The sequence below is a fragment of the Aspergillus viridinutans genome (genome assembly GCF_018404265.1).
Source record: "Aspergillus viridinutans IFM 47045 DNA, scaffold_13, whole genome shotgun sequence".
Classification (NCBI taxonomy): domain Eukaryota; kingdom Fungi; phylum Ascomycota; class Eurotiomycetes; order Eurotiales; family Aspergillaceae; genus Aspergillus; species Aspergillus viridinutans.
Window position 1 is genome coordinate 34041 of NW_025091229.1, and position 17684 is coordinate 51724.

The window sequence follows — 17684 nt, forward strand, 5'->3', positions numbered from 1 at the left end:
CCTATCTTTATATTAAATATCACTACTATAGTACTAATAATATCCCTAATTATATAGTATATCTAGCCTAGAGTTATTTAGTCTTAGTAGCTAATACTAGTGAAAATTTCCTCTATAATACTAGAAATATTTATTAAAAGGATCTCTAGTATTAGCTTAGGTTATTCTACTAGTATACCTAGAGGAGTAATCTATATAATAGTTATATTATTAGTAAACTCTTATAGATTATTAAATTTATGCTGAAACAGGGACTATAGAGGTTAAGGCTAAAATAAACCTAGTTATCTATTATTATATAAAGCTTAATTAAAGCTTAATACATGCTAAGAGTACTGTATATAAGGTTATTATAATAATAATATCTTATATAAACTAAATAAAGCATCTAATGTGGGAGAAGAGAATAGATAAAGGATAAAAGAAGAAAAGAATTAACTATAAAAGAAGGAATAAGATAAGGGTCTAGGGTAATAGGCCTAAGTAGTAAAGATAGTAAATAATATATAATAAAGTAGATATTTATACTTTATCTAGTTTATCTAGTTTATCTAGTTTATCTACTTTATCTAGTTAATTACTTTATCTAGTTTATATATCTTTTAAGTACCCTTTATTAAACTTAAATATTATAATACCTCTTCCTATACTGCCTATTAAAATCTACTTTTAGATACTAGATAACCTTATTTATACCCAGCAGCTAATAATATATATAAATCTCTATACTACTTAGACCTACACCCTCTTAAGTAAATAATACTATATAATTATTAAAGATTTTCTATATAACCTAACATGCTGGAGGTACTTCTATAATATAGTAAACTAATTTCAGGTCTAGGATAGCCCTACTAAAGCTAGATAGTATATATAAATGCCTTCTAGGCCTCTATAAATTAGGCTAGAATCTAATATACTTATTAATACCATCTATAGTTATTACATCCTATATTATTATCTCCTTTATAACTAGATTAGCTTCCCAGTGGATTACTTTAATAATTTTAGATAGTTATTCCTAGGGCTAGCCCTTACTATTAGCTATAATAAGATTATATAGGATATTATTAATAATATTAATACTACTTAAGAGGTTACCCCTGCGGCCCACCTATATATTACTAATAGGGTAAATATTAAATTTGCCTAGAGTCTAAGGATTATCACCCTTGCTATATAGACTAGTAATCAAACCATCTTTAAACTAATTTATAATTAGATTCATCCATAACTAGTAGTATAATTCCTCTAATAAAGTATTAGGTAGTATAAGTGAGCACAGCTCTGCTAGGATTTAACTATTACTCTTACTAAATAACTTAATAGGTATAATATTACTAATAGGGTTACTAATTATTATTATAAGACCTTATAGTATAGTATGCATCCTAGTCTAGCTTAAGGGATCTAGCAACCTATATTAATAGGGAGCTATATAATCTATACCTCTACTAATAATAGTAAGCCTCTCTATACTAGTTTATAAGAGGCATGGATAAGGGATATACTAGAACTAAATACTATATAGGATATTATAAAGATACCCCTGCTAATCAGTCCTCCTTATAATATATTATTTTTCTTCTATAAATCTCACTTAATAGATTAAGTGAAGTAGATAAGTTAAACTAGGTATAGCTAGCTATAAGTCTATAACTATCTAAGGCCTGCAGAGCAAGCTGTATAGTATACTAAGTAATAAATATTTAACTAAACTACTCTAATTATTAATTAGATGCTGAGTGGCCTACTTAGATATAGTCTATATAGACTATATAGCTGGTAGATACTATCTACCTATTACCTAAGTGACCTGAGGCTGCTATAGGGCATAAGTTGGTAAGAAAGATATTAATTATTACTAGGGGGGTAGGGCCCCCCAGACCCTCCCTTTTATTATATTATTATATTAGGACTCTAGGATACTATGAAATAGTAAGTATAATCTAGGGGGCGTAGTACCCCAGGCCCTTAATATATATAGGAGCTTAGATAGGTAGTATATGATATAAAGTTTAGAGGGCTAATCAGAAGGCTAAAAAGTAGACTAATTAGAAGTCTAGGAAGTCCTTTTCTTTAACCTAATAATTAGCTTAAGCACCAAGCTAGACAGCTAGAAGGGGATATAAATTATATAATAAGATATGCTTTACTTCACTCTATAATAAGTTAGATAAGTTAAATCAGATAGGTTAGATGAGTTAAATATAATAAGAAAGTTAATTTAATTTAATCTCTTTATTTAGTTCATCCATCATCTAGTTAGCCTATTATCTAGATTACCTAGTTCATCTAGTTCATGCAGTTCATCCATTCAATTACTTTATCTAGTTAATTACTTAGTGTAGTTGGTGCAGTTAGTATAGTTAATTACTAGTTTATCTACTTCATATAGTTAGTCTAGTTACCCTGTTATCTAGTTCATCTAGTTCATCTAGTTCATCCAGTTAGTCTAGTTCATCTAGTTCATCCAGTTTATCCAGTTTGTCTAGTTCATCCAGTTCATCTAGTTCATCTAGTTGGTCTAGTTTGTCTAGTTCATCTAGTTCATCCAGTTCGTCCAGTTTATCTAGTTCATCTAGTTTGTCTAGTTCATCCAGTTTGTCTAGTTTGTCTAGTTCATCTAGTTCGTCCAGTTTATCCAGTTCATCCAGTTGTTCACTTAGTCTAGTTAGTTTAGTTTATCCAGTTCATGCAGTTTATAGAGTCTGTCTAGTTATCTAGTTTATTTAATTTATTTAGTTTATTTAGTTTACCATACCTGGATAATTAGCTATCTTTATTTAATTAAAGTACAGCCCTATATAAATATATTATATTACTTCTTAGTATATATAAGATTTTAACTTCTCTATGTACTCATACCACTAATAATATGCAAGGCTATAGTATAATAGAGAAATAGCTAGAAAATTAGAAAATAGTTCTTTCCCTACCTAATATCTTCTATACTATGGTATTATCTATAAGGCTTAGTAACTACTATTACCTACTATAATAGAGATAAAATTAACCTATCTAAATACTCCTACCCTAATACCACCCATGTCTGCCTAATAAGACTATTAAACTAATTCTTTACCTTAATAAGTAATCCTTAATACTTCTCTATATCTAGAGCTAGATAGTAGATTATATCCTTAAGCTTAGCCTAGCTGTATTAAGCTAGGTAAGAGAAGGTAATAGAACTATTAATAAAAGAAATATTTATTCTTATTATATAGGTCTATATACTTTATATATAAAGCCTCTTTTACACCTCAGAATACTATTAGTAATTAAAGCAGACTTAAAATAAATAAAGACTAGCTATAGCTACTCTCTATATATAATTTTAGCTTTATTTAGAATATACTATAAAGCCTATTTAGTAGACCTTTATTAACTCTTAGATTTAATAATAAATACCCTCTTTCAGCCTTCTATCTCCTAATTAAAACTAAAGATATCTCTATAAAGGGTTATATAGGACTTAATATAACTCTAGATAATATATATTTATATTACTAAACTTATAGTTTCACCTCTACTAAAAAACTAAGAGTCTTAACTAATATAATAGCTCTTCTAATATTACCTATAGAAATCTACTTTATAATACTAGATAACCTTATTTATACTTAGGAATTAATAATATACTAGAATCTCTATACTATTTAGAATTATATACTCTTAAGCAGATAATATAATGCTATTATTAGGGGGTTTTTATATTTATAATAATACTAGTAGTACTTCTAGAATATACTAAACTAATTTTAAATATAGGATGACCCTACTAATACTAAATAATATATATAAATACCTTCTAGGTCTCTGGTAAACACACTAGAAACTAATATTCTTACTAGAGCTATCTAGAGTAATTATATTCTATACTATTATCTTCTTTATAATAAGATTAACTTCCTAATTAATTACTATAATAATTTTAGATAGTCCTTCCTAGGGCTAGCCCTAAAGCTTAGCTACTATAAGATAGTATAGGAGATTACTTACTATCTTAATAATCTTAGATATATTACTAGTAGGTTAAATATTAAATAGATAGGTAGTGCTAGGGTTATTATACTTACTCTTTAAATTAGTAATAAAATAATCTTTAACCCTATTTATAATTAGATCCCTATATAACTTACATGTAATATACTCTTATAATATATAATACTAAGTAAGCAAGCTAAGCTTTACTAGAATTTAATCTTAGATATTATAGACTAACTCCTTTAAGATAGGTATAATATTACTAATAGAGTTAATAGTACTACTAATAATATCTTATAGTACTAGGGGCTTAAAAATCTATATAGTATTCTATTTATATAGTTCCTTTAGTATAATTAGACTAGCTAGATTAATAAAAACTAGGTAAACTCTAATAGTAAAACACCTCTTATAAAAGCTATATACTCTAACCACCTAGATATAGTAAGATAGCTAACTAATATTAGTATTAATATTAAATATATTAATATCTATAGGACTACTGCAGCGCACCTAGCTATAGAACTTTAAAGTAATAAAAATATTAAGTTATTAGAGATACTCCTCCCTTATACTAATCTTAACTCTAGTAATAGGAAGGAAGTAGGTATAATACTTTATACCTTAGTAAATAGGGTGTAAAGTATAGAAAAGTAATTATTAAATAATATAAACCTTAACTCTAGTAGGCACTAGTAGTTCTATTATTAATATTATTACTAGGTTTAAAAGAAGTATATAGAGATTAAAAAATATAGTATAGACTAGACTCTAACTAATTAAGTAGGCCTCCTAGCAGGTTAGTATATATAGAGGTCTAGCTTAAGGGATCTAGTAACCTATATTAACTAGGAGCTATATAATCTACACCCCTACTAGTAATTATAAGCCTCTCTGCACTGGTTCATAAGAGGCATGGATAAGGGATATAGCTAAACTAAATACTATATAGGAAGTTATAAAGATAGCCCTATTAACCAGTCCTCCTTATAATACATTATTTTCTCTTGTAAATCTCACTTAATAAATTAAGCAAAGTGGATCAGTTGAATTAGATAGGTTAGATAGATTAAATATATTAAGAAAGTTAATTTAATTTAATTACTTTATTTAGTTTATCCATTATCTAGTTAGCCTATTGTCTAGATCATCTAGTTGGTATAGTTGGTGCAGTTAGTGCAGTTAGTATAGTTAGTATAGTTAGTATAGTTAGTGCAGTTAGTGTAGTTAGTGTAGTTAGTCTATTAGTGTAGTTAGTCTATTAGTGTAGTTAGTGTAGTTAGTATAGTTAATTAAGTTAGTTAAGTTAGTTAAGTTAGTCTATTTAATTACTTTATCTACTTTATCTATTTAATTACTTTATCTAGTTTATCCACTCTGTCTAGTTTATCTAGTTATCTAGTCATCTAGTCTAACTAGTCTAATTACTTTATTAAGTTTATTTAGGTAGTTTAAGCAGCCTTAATAACTACTATCTTTACTTACTATAGTAAGGTTAAAATTATCTATTATAATTCTCCTGCCCTAACACTGCCTATATATATATAATATAGTTATGAGAGTAATCTTATACCTCTCTAGGTAATACTTAATATTTTAATATATTAGGTTCTAGCCTATTAGCTATCTCCTTAAGCTTATTCTAGTTATATTTACTTAGATTAATATTAGGTAAGCTATAAGTATAGTAGCTAGTTAATACTTTACTTAATCTTTAAACTATTTCTTAATAATAGTAGTCTAACATGGATTACTCTACTACTAGTTATTAGATCCTAATGAAATATATACTACTCTCATTAGCTGATTTTTCTTGATTTTTTAATATATTTATTATTTAAATAGCCAAATTCTGTGGCCCTTAGGTAGCAATATAATAGAAATTTAAAAGTAGTTAGTCTTATAAAGTATACTAACTACTTTTAAATTTCTATTATATTTCTTTTACCCTAAATAACTCTACTAATTCTTAATACTTTTTAGTAATAGCACCATTATTAGATTACCCTCTTTAAGCCCTATCAAATGGTATTACTTTCATTAAGATTAGCCATGGTTGTGGTGGGGACCTGAACCCATGACTCCCTATATAGAAGCTTCTATATATATATCTTTAAGCCTTACTGGGTGCCTCTAATAGTTATCTCCCCCTTTCTTAGGGCACATCCCAGGCCCTCAGCCTCACTGCTAAGGTTCTAAGGGAAGCCAGTGACGCAGGCTCTTTAGCCTAGGCAAATCCATGCTTTTTTCATATATATATATAGGCCCCTAACCAATCACAATAGGGAATCAGCCCTAAAGGATGGTTATGAGCAGGGTAGCCAGAATCCATAGCTGCTACTACCTGGATTCAAACACCCCACCCATAGGGGTCAAACATACTGTGAGGCCCCGCGCCAGGCTGCATGAGTTCCTAACTGAGGCAAAAGACCTACTATGTTTGACCCCTATGGTCAAACATGCCTGGCTTCCATATATATATCTTTAAGCCTTACTGGGTGCCTCTAACAAACAGGCAGGATCTTAGTATTTAAGTTAGGAGATATATCTAGAGTTACTATATATTAGTATAAGAGGTATTAAGATCTACATAAAGTGACTAAATTTTATTATACTAGTTTTAAAGTTCTTACTAGAGTTACTATATAAGCAGGAGAAGGGCAGACTAGTTAGATATCTTATTAGAGGGGATTAGGCTAGTTAGGGATAGTAAGAACTCTCTCTAAGAGTCTATAATAGCTTTATTAGCTATTATCACTATTAGCAGGCAGGTGAGTAATTCTAACTATTATAGGCTAGAATATCTTAGTCTAAGGCTTTACTCTAGCTGTCCTAATAGGCTATGAAGGTATGGAGTGGAATTACTAGGGAAGGAAGAAACTAGGTACAGGCAGGTAATATATTAATTAATATAATAACTAGTTCTTATTATATAACTAATCAGGTGGTATCTAGACTAGATGCTAGTTGCTAGTCATATAATCACATAGCTGCATACACAAGGCAGCGCGTGTCATGGGGGCAGCCTATGATAGTTATCACCCCTTTTACTTTATTACCTATAGTAAATTAATTATACCTAAATTATGTTTATTTATTTTTATATTATAGGCCTCTATTATATTACTCTCTAATACTAATATATATAAGTAATTAATTATATACATCCTATCAATTATTATTATTGAGAATCCTAGAGACTTTTATATCTATATATATCTATTACTAATACTAGCTGAATTCTAAATAATAATAATATTATTATTATAATACAAAAATATTATAATTATATAACTATTTTAAAATATTCTTAAACTAAATTAAACCTAGTTATATTCTAAGTTTGGTTCTGATTTCTAAAATTTGGACTTGAAATTACAGCAGTTCAGTGCCAACTGGTTTTGAACTCGCGCGAACTCAGACCGAATGCAACTCTATTAAAGATAGTTATAAGAGGTTTCTTAGGTAATTAGTAGTTATTACCTCTAAGGGTAAGTTAGAAAAGGCTTTCTATATCATCTTAGTATTAGTTAATTTATAGAATCTAACTAATTTAAATCATTTATCCCAATTACTAATGGCTATCATGTGATTAATAATACAATTAGCCCTGGTCATAATGGCTTTAATGAGGCAACTCAGGCACCTAAGTACTTTCTATTAATGTAACATTATTGGATGCATTATCTGTTGTAATAAAAATCATATAATCTGTAATCTTATATTACTAAAGTAGGTTAAAAAGAACAGCACTTAGGTTAGTACCTTGAGCAGTGCCTTGTGGACGAATAGTGTGCTGTCAAACCATCACTCAAAGGAGGAGACAAACGATCAGTTAGCTTTCAAAAGAGACATTGGCCATGGAATGCCACAATCGAAGGGGTGGGTCGATGCAGAAATGGGTTTGGTACGCTGAGGCATTGAGGGACCTCAGGGCTGGCCACTATTTGAGTCGCAGTAGACTGCACTGATGTAAATATAAAAGATCTCTTAACTTTCTATCTAGATATTAGACATAATTTTGTAAGAAGTCACCTCACTTTTTATAAAGCACTTCTAGGAAATTATCAAAGTAGTGCATTACTATCCTTTAAACTCTAGTTAACATCAGCTTAGTACTAATACTGAGGAGGGCGATTACATGCACTGAGTTAGAAATGTTAAATTCCCCTCTAGATAGGACTAAGTAGATAATAGCACTACTAAACTTTTAAGTAATCCTGTGCCAGTTTCTGCTGTCATATAATCTGTGTTAAAGGATCTCATATTAATGCTTAAACTCTGAGCTACCTTATTCTAACAGCAGGAATCTCTTAGCTATAGTATCTGATGTAGTCTTAGAATCCGTAAATACTCAACTACTGCCTTACTGATAATCCAACCTTTTCCTACTATATAACTTAATAAGGTCCACTAGATAAAGCCTAGATTAAATACAAGTAATTAACCCAGGCCTATCTAACCTATCAAGGGCATGCATAACATCATTAATGGAGCCAACTTCTGGAAAAGGGAGAGTATTTTCATTTCATTGCATTGCAGTTAGAAGTTCTTGAAGTTAAGCCATAGCAAATGGACTGGCTACAGCAAAGAAGAGGTGGGCAGTCATGAGCCAGTCAGTATGGTATCTAGAGGTACACACCGCGAGAAGTTTTTATATGTGAGAGATGCCGTACTTGCATCCCATGATTCTGGGCAACTTTGTCCAGTCAGGCTTTTGCCTTGGCCTTCTCGGCCTTCCAAGAGCTGCCGTGCTGACGGTCTATCCCGAGGATCAAGCTTCATTGCTCTTAGTACAAATTCCTTATCATCCTGACAGGTCCTTTGGGTACTGGTGAGATAAAATGGTTGTAGTGTCTCAGGAGGGCTGTTTTGCATGATCCAGACAAGGATTGCCAGTTGCTGCTAGTCTGCAATCTGTTCATATAATTCTGGAAATAGCCCAAAGCATCTATGATGCTTCATAAGAATCATGATATCATACTCATCATGATCCGCAGGAACATCTAGCTTGAAGATGTGGAATCCACCTCCATAGAGAAGGCTGATGATCTGTGTGGTAGTTAGATGTTAGGATTTAGATCTGAGCTCTTCTAATATGAGATTTAGACTTGCCATTACACTAAAAGACTAAATATCTATTGCAGTACCCCATCTCATTTAGAGGTGAGCTTCAGGGCTTCTAAAAATAGGCGTGCCAATAGGGTCACTATATTATGCATAAAGAGAGTTCACATGAATAGTGCTTCCAAAATCTGCTAATTAGACATCTGTAAAATAGATACTGCTATGACTATAGTTCACTAATATATTACTTAGTTTGATATCTACAACCCTTCCCATTAATAAAGTTCGCAAAGCAGAAAACCTAAATAGGTGGAGCATACCAATATGTACAAACCCCCTATTATACAATACTGAAAGTGCTTCTAGCACCCTTTTCGCAACATACTTCACCTCTAGATGAGTAAGCCGCTGCGTGTTCAATGCGCGAAGAGCATCATCATCCAGGTGTCTTAATATGAGCGTAGGAGGAACAACATTATTCGCCAGATTGAAGCCTACTAGTTCAATTCCGGAAAGACGTCACAACTCTGAGCAGACTCCTGAGGTCTGGCAATGATGGTGAAACATCATCACTTCAGTGTCAGCTGTGCCCCGCCTGGAATTCATTAAGCAAAGCTTATGAACCCAAGCACTGTGATAGAAAAACTCTTACTTCGTACATTGTGTGATGCGACGGATTTTTATAGACGGGATTAATGATTAATTTTGTTAGATACTGTACAGTAGATGATGATGAGGCTTTTATTCACCCTGACCGCTCGCCAAAGCGATATGCAGGCGACCACAACTATATTTATCTGATTACGTACATGTAGAGTCTTCCACTTCCTGAAAACGAATTTAGAGCCTCGTCACGGCCTTGATAGTGGCGACTCCTGAAGGGATCTTGAGCACGATTTCATGAAGCTCTTGTGGTGTTGACGGGGGCGTTGAGACGCGTGGCGATAGTGGATGCTTTGAGGGTTCGGTTGGGAGTTGCTGGGCTGGGTCGAGGAGTGAGTATGGGTTGGAACTCAAAACCAAATGGGTCGCGTGTTTATCATCTTTTTTTATCCTCTTTGGTGACATTTCCCCCCCGGACCATCCTTTAGGGGCAGTGTTGTTGATACTGTATAGTAATGCTCGAAATCGGTCTGACCCCCAGACACTTTTTTGCGCAACACCACCAGGAGCTCAGCATGATTCTTTTATTGAGCAAACCGCGTTAAAATGAGGGCGGTTGTATTCCGTAGAGTCTTTCGACTTTAACACGCGGTTTCATAAGAGCAGAGCACTACTGTCGGATATTTGGTATATGCATTCATTCCTCTGAAGAGGGCGTCCATACTCTGGGTAGCTCTCACTTCTGCCATTCAGCGTCAAGAAGGCTTGCCAGATCTTTGAGGTAGCGTATGGCGTCATGAAGAATATCGCGCCCCAGAGTATGACTCTGGACGCGGATTGCGGATAAAGCGATATATAAAACAGACCGGGCCGTCCTCTTGGATACTGGATGACTTTTAAATATTCTATCGTATGGTTTCAGTATTGGCAGCCCAGCGATGTTGAGCGCCCCCCTTTGAGCCGCGGGTTTTTCACCAGGGTGCCAATATGACAGATGCGTTAGATGCACCGGGTATCCTGGCGGTTCCCATTTCCGAGATTTTTCCATTAGGAAATCGTCTGGACTTACGATTCTGCTTGATGTTTGATGGAAAGTTTATTGCATTTACACAGCCGACCACCAGAGGGTCCTCTGGGATACCCGTCGCCACGCTCATAACATGATTGATTCATTGACTGCAAAGTATCTTTTTTGTTCACCAAGATGTGCTGTAGAAATTATCAGTGACTTGGCCAGTTGGTCAACGTCACGGGTTCAACACCTACATTGAGATTGGCAATCCACAGGCAAGAAAATCAAACGAGATATGCAATCGGGCAAGGAATGGTCATATCTAGGAAGTAGAGTCAATTATTAAAGAGATGGCCACAAGAAAATTGAAGGACCAGTTATGTCTCAACATTCAGGCCGGTGCCGGTGCCGATGCCTGGCTTGCTTGCAAATTGAGTTGTTTCCGCAATTTTCTTGCATTCCGTCGATGGTACTTTGACGCCTTCTGGGCAGGGATATTTGGTGGTGAGGTGCGAGGCAAGAACTAACCAGGTAGAGATACCCGGGCATCTATGTTCGCTAAGGCAGCGATGATCTCAACCAAGTTCGGCTTTGGAGTGTCCTCCGGTGGATTTCGTTATCCAGAACACGCCGATGAGCCACGACGAAGCCCGGGCAAGATAGTACGGTGGGAAATAAACCGAATCCTCTGTATCTGTACTCTACAATATCTGAAGCTTGATTGCAAGCTCGGCTAATGCTTGTGGATCCCTCGCGAGGTAGTAGCTCCCGATCCGCGCCTTCCGAAACCACATGTCGGAATAAGCCGGTACAGTACTTCAATCCCAGGATATCATATCAGTGGAACTAACGAGGTTATCAGCCATACCATCTACCTAGTCGTCTCACTACCAGCTATGCCCGGACATAAAACTTGGAGAGCCGCATGAGAGAAGTATCGCCCCGAGGTATGGCGCGTTTCGGTCGGTGATTGGCAGATTGGCTATTACTATAACATCACCGATTGCCGCAGCCTAGCCATAGTCTCGATGTGCTCAGGCCACGAACACCGTGCCATTTACAACGTATGCTGTAGCTAAAGCGCATTGGTACACAATTATTTCGTCCGGCCCACCAGACGTCACCGGTATCTGCACTTTACCTCAGAGAATGGAAGCAGGCAGTAGTTCCTTCTGTTTTCTAACGCTAACGATGTGGATGGCCCGAGGGTCGCGGCCTTGTACGGCCTGCAAACTGATAGACGAGTTGCCAGACCCGGTCCATGGCCCACGAACCGGTGGCTGCGACAGACTGGAAGATGTAGAGTCTAAAAGGCCCGTCAGTGTACGGACCGTAGGTGCCTGAAGAGTATTCATCTTACCTTGGTCTGGGCGCGCAAGAGCCCTACCACGGACAGGACTCTTCATGCCCACCTGGGTTGTGGGCGGCGTTCTCGGAAACTCAGCGGTTGGAACCGCCTGTCCTCCGCTTTTCACCTGCTCAGGTCCCGCCCTTATATCACGGAAATCGGCATGCGTCCGATGACCCGGTGCCCTAGTGGCCACCAGAGGAGGCATCTCTCGTGCTCTTTGTTGCTCTTTGCGAGCCTGCTTCGCCGTCATGCCTTGTGTTATGCTCGCCTTCCTCCCAGGTACGGGACGACGCCTTCTGATATTCTTTCTCAACTGACGAAGTTTAGACCGTAAGGATTCCGCGGTCCTTGGGCGGATGGTCTCTGAATACTCTTTGACCCTCATGTCCCACGACCATTCGGAATCCGGATGGAGGACGATCCAGTGTGGGAGCCGAGCCTCTTCGGTGGGCGTCCACTGACTCTTTTGCCCATTGTGAGATACCAAAACGTGGAGCTGCGACAATAGGACAGATGGGGAAGAGAGGATAGCCAAAATAATGGCGGAGGTATTGAACTGGTAGATGAGCGAGGTCCTATTGATTTACATATACACGCTTAGGCCTGTAAATGGACTTACAAGCTCTGATCAGATGCCAGGATGATTTCATCATGTCTGCTGGCAGAGGTTCGTTAACCAGGCGCAGAACCCCGCCGAAGTTTATCAGATACTAAAACTCACGAGTCAATGGCCAGTCTGCCCCACAAAAGGCCGCCTTGACCGGTCTCCATTACATTCCCAAACTTTAGTCAACCACCGAAGATCTGCTAGATCACTAATAAGTTCACCCGCTCAGCTAACCGGGGACTTTACTTCACCAGTGCAAGGAAGGGCAAGATTTTATCACAGGGCAAGGTGACTAGGGCCGTAGGGCATTGTGCATTGTGCTGTAATGCCCATTGTTGTTTTAACTCTATGCAGAGTCCTTCTTCCTTGCCCATGGAGTATCGCTATTCCCAAGCAAATAATCTTGTCTCGAATCCCCTTCCTTGCCCTCCTTGGCTCCTTTCCGAGGCGGACCGTCCAACATGGACGGTCTTAATTCTGAACAACTCCCAAAGTCGCGGAGCCGATTCCGTTCTCTCCCATACTGCGTGTCTTTAAATCGGCGCACTCCGCCGAGCCGCGAAAACTGCTAGAGGAGTGCGTGCGGATGCGCACCACGCTGGACTTTGGAGAGAATCCTTCCATGGAAGCTGCCCTGGCGAGCTTCTTCCTTTTCGCCACCTTGTTCGGGACTGGTCAGCGCAACGCTGCTAGGCACCGTTTCCGAGAGGCAGTAGATCTCGCACATTGTTTGGGACTAGGTAGACCTGATTCATATCTGAACTTGAATCAAGAGACCAAAGGCCTAAGTCCCTAGAGATTCGAGCTGGAGATGCACCTTTCAATGTATGGGATACTCTTCTTGTGAACGCCATTCTTCTCTCCTCTACGTGATGGTAGCCAGTTCAGAGAAGGCCACTTTCGGCTAGTCGGATCCGACCAGATCAGATCTCTCGACCTGGGCGGCGGCCTAAACATGTCCTCTCATGCACAAACTTTGAGAACAGCCACAGCTATTTCCCCATCCTCCATATCTTCTCATCACCTACCGCCTCTATACACCTAAGGGTGCGTTCTATAGTAGGGCAAGCTGCTCAAGAGTACACCTGAAGCGCATGGAAAAAATGAAAGTCAATGCTGCACATCAATAGTGGCCTCAGATTCCGCAGCGTCTGAACCAAACGCTAAATAATCACAGTTCCCAAATTCGCCGTGGAGGATCTCAAAGCTGCAAGATCCGCCCTGACCAAGATACTACTTGCAACCCCCAAACCAGCAGTATTAAAGGCCAGCTTTTTAGCCTTAAGGAGATCCAGGGTACTGAATATCACCTACAGTCTTGTTTGTTGTGGTTGGAGGTCCGGTTTGTAGCGGCTGTTGCGCTGTTAATAATATGCACGAGGTCTATCATTTGGCCCTGGATTTAGAGAGCAGCGAGGGTTCCGTTAAGACTGCTGTTGAAGTTACAGAGGGAGATGCTCAGGGTGTTTGATTAATTGTTAATGGACTGTAGGCCAGAGAGGATATCACCCGCACTGCGCGGTTGATTAGGGACGGCAAAGGATACTTGAAAATAGAGGAGACAAGTCAAAATGGTGGCGTACACTGAGAAAGCCATTGTGCCCACGCTGTGGGATGAATATATGATGGTGTGATAGTCAGGAAAGCTGGGAAGAACATTAGGCCAACTTGGGCACGCGCCGCCCGTTCTATGATGTACATGGCAGATGGTCACCCGAGGTCCTAGAGAGACAAATGCCCATATGAAGGAGAATGCAAGAGTATCCTTATTCTGACCCAGAGTTTGTATCTTATACCATACCTATTTCATCAAAGACCAGAAGCATCTTTAGAACTCGAATTCGGCAGAGGTCCCGGTGCCTCTCCCGGCTGTCATGGTTAGCAAAGTCCAGTCATGAGAACCTTAACCGATAAGAAATCCGATTCATATGGATATTAATAAGTTAAAACCCCTACTACTAGAGTTATTATATTATAGCTAGATAGAGAAATAATATCTTAAGTTATAGACCTAGTAAATCTAATTATCAAAAGGTTAAGTGCCAAGAAGGGAAGAGAAAGGCATTTTGAATAATATACCGCCATTAGCTACACCATGCTATAGTCTCGAGACAAATATTTGGGGTTACAAGAGGGCAAGCAGAGCCATTAGCCATGGGTACAGAGGCAATCCTGGGCAGAATATTGGCTCTAGACAGTCACTCCACAAAGAGGATGCTTACTCCAATGCTTACTTTAGACATTAAAGCCACTGCTTCTAGGTGATTTTTCACTAATAAGGATTATATTCAGCTTGAATTGGGATAAACTAGTTCTGATTCTCAACATACTTCGCTCTAAGTGAACTACCCGCACGCAGACAGCCTGAGTGCCCTGCATACAATATCAATGTGGATCACGTTTTGGGCGCTTTCTTTCCCTGGTCGCTTCCAAGCGACTTGTCGACGGACGCCGCATAGGGTTTTAGCTTGGGCCCGTCCTGGGGACTCAGAACATTGACCTTGGGGGCCCTGCAACATGGTACAAGTCTGTCAGTGGAGAGAAACACCAATAAAACGGCTGCTCCCAACTTACGCTTTGTACGCGACTTCTGCCAGGAGATCTCCGTAGTTGTTGAACATGGGGTTTTTGAAGGAGAGTTCCCCGTTGCAAGGGTAGACGAACTTGCCTGTTGTCTGGAAGACATTGGCCAAGTTCTGCTCCGCCGTGGTTAAGGAATCGTGGAGCTGAGTTTTGAGGAGCGTCTTGATATCTGTGTCCCAACTGGCATCATTCCACAAGTACCCCACCTGGCGATCGAGTTTTACATGTGGGTCAACGTCGGAAGGGCTGCCCACGAGAGAAAAACAGAGCTGGCCGCTCTGGTCCGTGGAGAGGGATAGAGAGAGCATCCATTTCCCACTATATGAAGCCCTGTGAAGGTTAGTTAGCCACTCCCCCGTGAGCACCCACGGATATGGAGAGAATTATAGGGGTCCCATACGATGCAATGACGTCCATACTGGCCAGGTCGGACGTGTCATAAGAGTATCGGTACTCATAGCCATACGTGATGCTTGCGGACACTGAGACCGTGTGGGAACCGACGGCTGGATTGACGTTGATGTCGGTGGTGCCTGTTTTGGAGAAAAAGAAACACCACTGTTAGCCATGGTTAAGAGCCCTTGGTTGATGATCGACTGATCCTACCTGTTTGAATCAACGATGCATAGCCCGGGCCTTGGTTGTGTGGCGCTTTTTCATGCCAGTGTACTCCAGTTTCACCCTTGTTGGTCTTGGACCAGGTGTAATTTGGCGTATTAGGCACCGGATTCAGTTTAAAATAGTCGTCAGCAGCTTCGGTATGAGCACTGTTATAACCAATGCTGAACGTCCACCTGGCCTCTCCACCAGTGATGGGTTCCGCGGATGCCGCATGGCTATACGACCAGGTCCACACGTCGGTCTCTGTTGGGACAACCTCGCTGGCTCTGATCAAAGGCTGCAAGTGTAGTCCAAGGAACCGCTCCAATATGACATGGGCGCTAATAGCATAGGTAGCATCGATACCCGGGTAGCACCAACTAGCCTTTTCCTGGGTGATATACTTCCATTTCAGGTCATCATGTCCCGCGAGCAGCTCGCAGAGCAGCAGACAGTTATACTTATCCGCATCGGAGGCGCTCGGGTTGGCATACTTGGCCGCCTGATGAAAGACACTCACGGGTTCTAGAGGCGTGTCAGTATCCCCATCGATCCAGAGAGAGCGGGGAAAAGCACATACGATAGCTTGGCTTCAATGGATTCTCTAATTCAATTACCAGCTCATTAGCCTGACGGGTTCTGCGCGCCCATCCACCAGGGGCTGTAGAGTCTTACCTTCCTCGTACGTGGGACTGGTCAGGGTAACCCCCAGCGTGTTATATCCTTTGGCGTCCTGGTCAAGGGTCCAGTCATCAAGGAAGCCCTTGACTGCTCGTTTAATGTCATTCGGTAACTCCCTCCATGTACACGGCTGGCCTGTCTTGGGGTCCCGGAAGGTCGACTGTTTCTCGTTGACCATATTCATATTCGCATCTATCCAACGGTCAGAAACGAGACTTGTCACTGAATATAGAGAAAATTCGTACTTATCAAGTCCACAAAGACGCGAGTGATGGAATAGTCTCCTGCACTACCAGCATCTCCTTTCGCAGGGAAATTATAGTATTTGGTGATGGATTTCATCTGATCATCGGTCATGTCATCGTCTGTCTGATTATCAAGCTCCACCTCGATGGCGATCTCCCACCCTGTCACATCGACTGCTTGCCCATGCTTTCCCGAGGTCGTCAAAATCCCGGACTTGAATCTGGCTCCAAGATCATTTTTTAGTCCAACTGTAGACACTGGAGGCCCATCCGTTGGGAAATAGGGGAAAAGGGAAAAGAAAAAGGAATCCGTACCTAACTTTATACAGAGCATGGACTCCGTTCTCGATATTGCCGGTGACGAAAAACTGACAGGGGTTCAGTTTTCCTTTCAAGGTGCCATTGGCACCATCATCTATAATGATATCCTCTAACTTGGGATTATCGCGCCACAGCTGCTCCCAGCTCTCGTTGAGGAGCTTGGAACTCAGAGCAAGAACCTGGTCATAATACTCTGGCGGCGACGTAATGGTCGTCGTCTGAAGACGAGCGTCCTGGTCCGACATGGCGAAAGGTCTTAGCAGGAACGGGGAACTTAACTAGAGAAATTCAATGACAGGTTCAAGGGAAACAGTGGGAATACGGAGAGAGATTTTCTGGCTGCTATTACTAGCAATCCCCTCGTTTTTTAGCTGTGATTTATATTTACTGGTCTGGTCAAGGCTCATCGGCTACAGCCTACACACCCTCTGCAGAACAGTATCTGGAGTTCAGCTCGGGAGCTCCGGGGCCCATCTCCCTACTACTACTAAACTTAGCTCGGCGGGGTAAGAGAGAGGGCTGGCTGAAGGGTTTCCTAATCGGATCACGTACGCATCTTTAGCGCTGATTGCCTGAATTAATGTCATAACATGGTCAGTATGCGGTATTACCGTATCTGACGGTCTT

At 39.3% G+C, this 17684-nt stretch overlaps 2 protein-coding genes across 2 annotated transcripts; both read right to left on the bottom strand.

Annotated features, from left to right (window-relative positions):
• Positions 1–11811: 11811 nt before the first annotated feature.
• Positions 11812–12791, bottom strand: Aspvir_002783 (uncharacterized protein; the record flags this gene model as incomplete). The annotated part of the gene is made up of 4 exons (XM_043274379.1): positions 11812–11975; positions 12030–12595; positions 12640–12675; positions 12742–12791. 4 exons carry the CDS (start codon positions 12789–12791, stop codon positions 11812–11814), a joined length of 816 nt encoding a protein of 271 aa, XP_043130314.1.
• Positions 12792–15022: 2231 nt separating this feature from the next.
• Positions 15023–17302, bottom strand: Aspvir_002784 (uncharacterized protein; the record flags this gene model as incomplete). Its single annotated transcript, XM_043274380.1, has 8 exons — positions 15023–15137; positions 15202–15540; positions 15611–15743; positions 15817–16335; positions 16391–16414; positions 16486–16683; positions 16737–16957; positions 17052–17302. 8 exons carry the CDS (start codon positions 17300–17302, stop codon positions 15023–15025), a joined length of 1800 nt encoding a protein of 599 aa, XP_043130315.1.
• Positions 17303–17684: the final 382 nt, after the last annotated feature.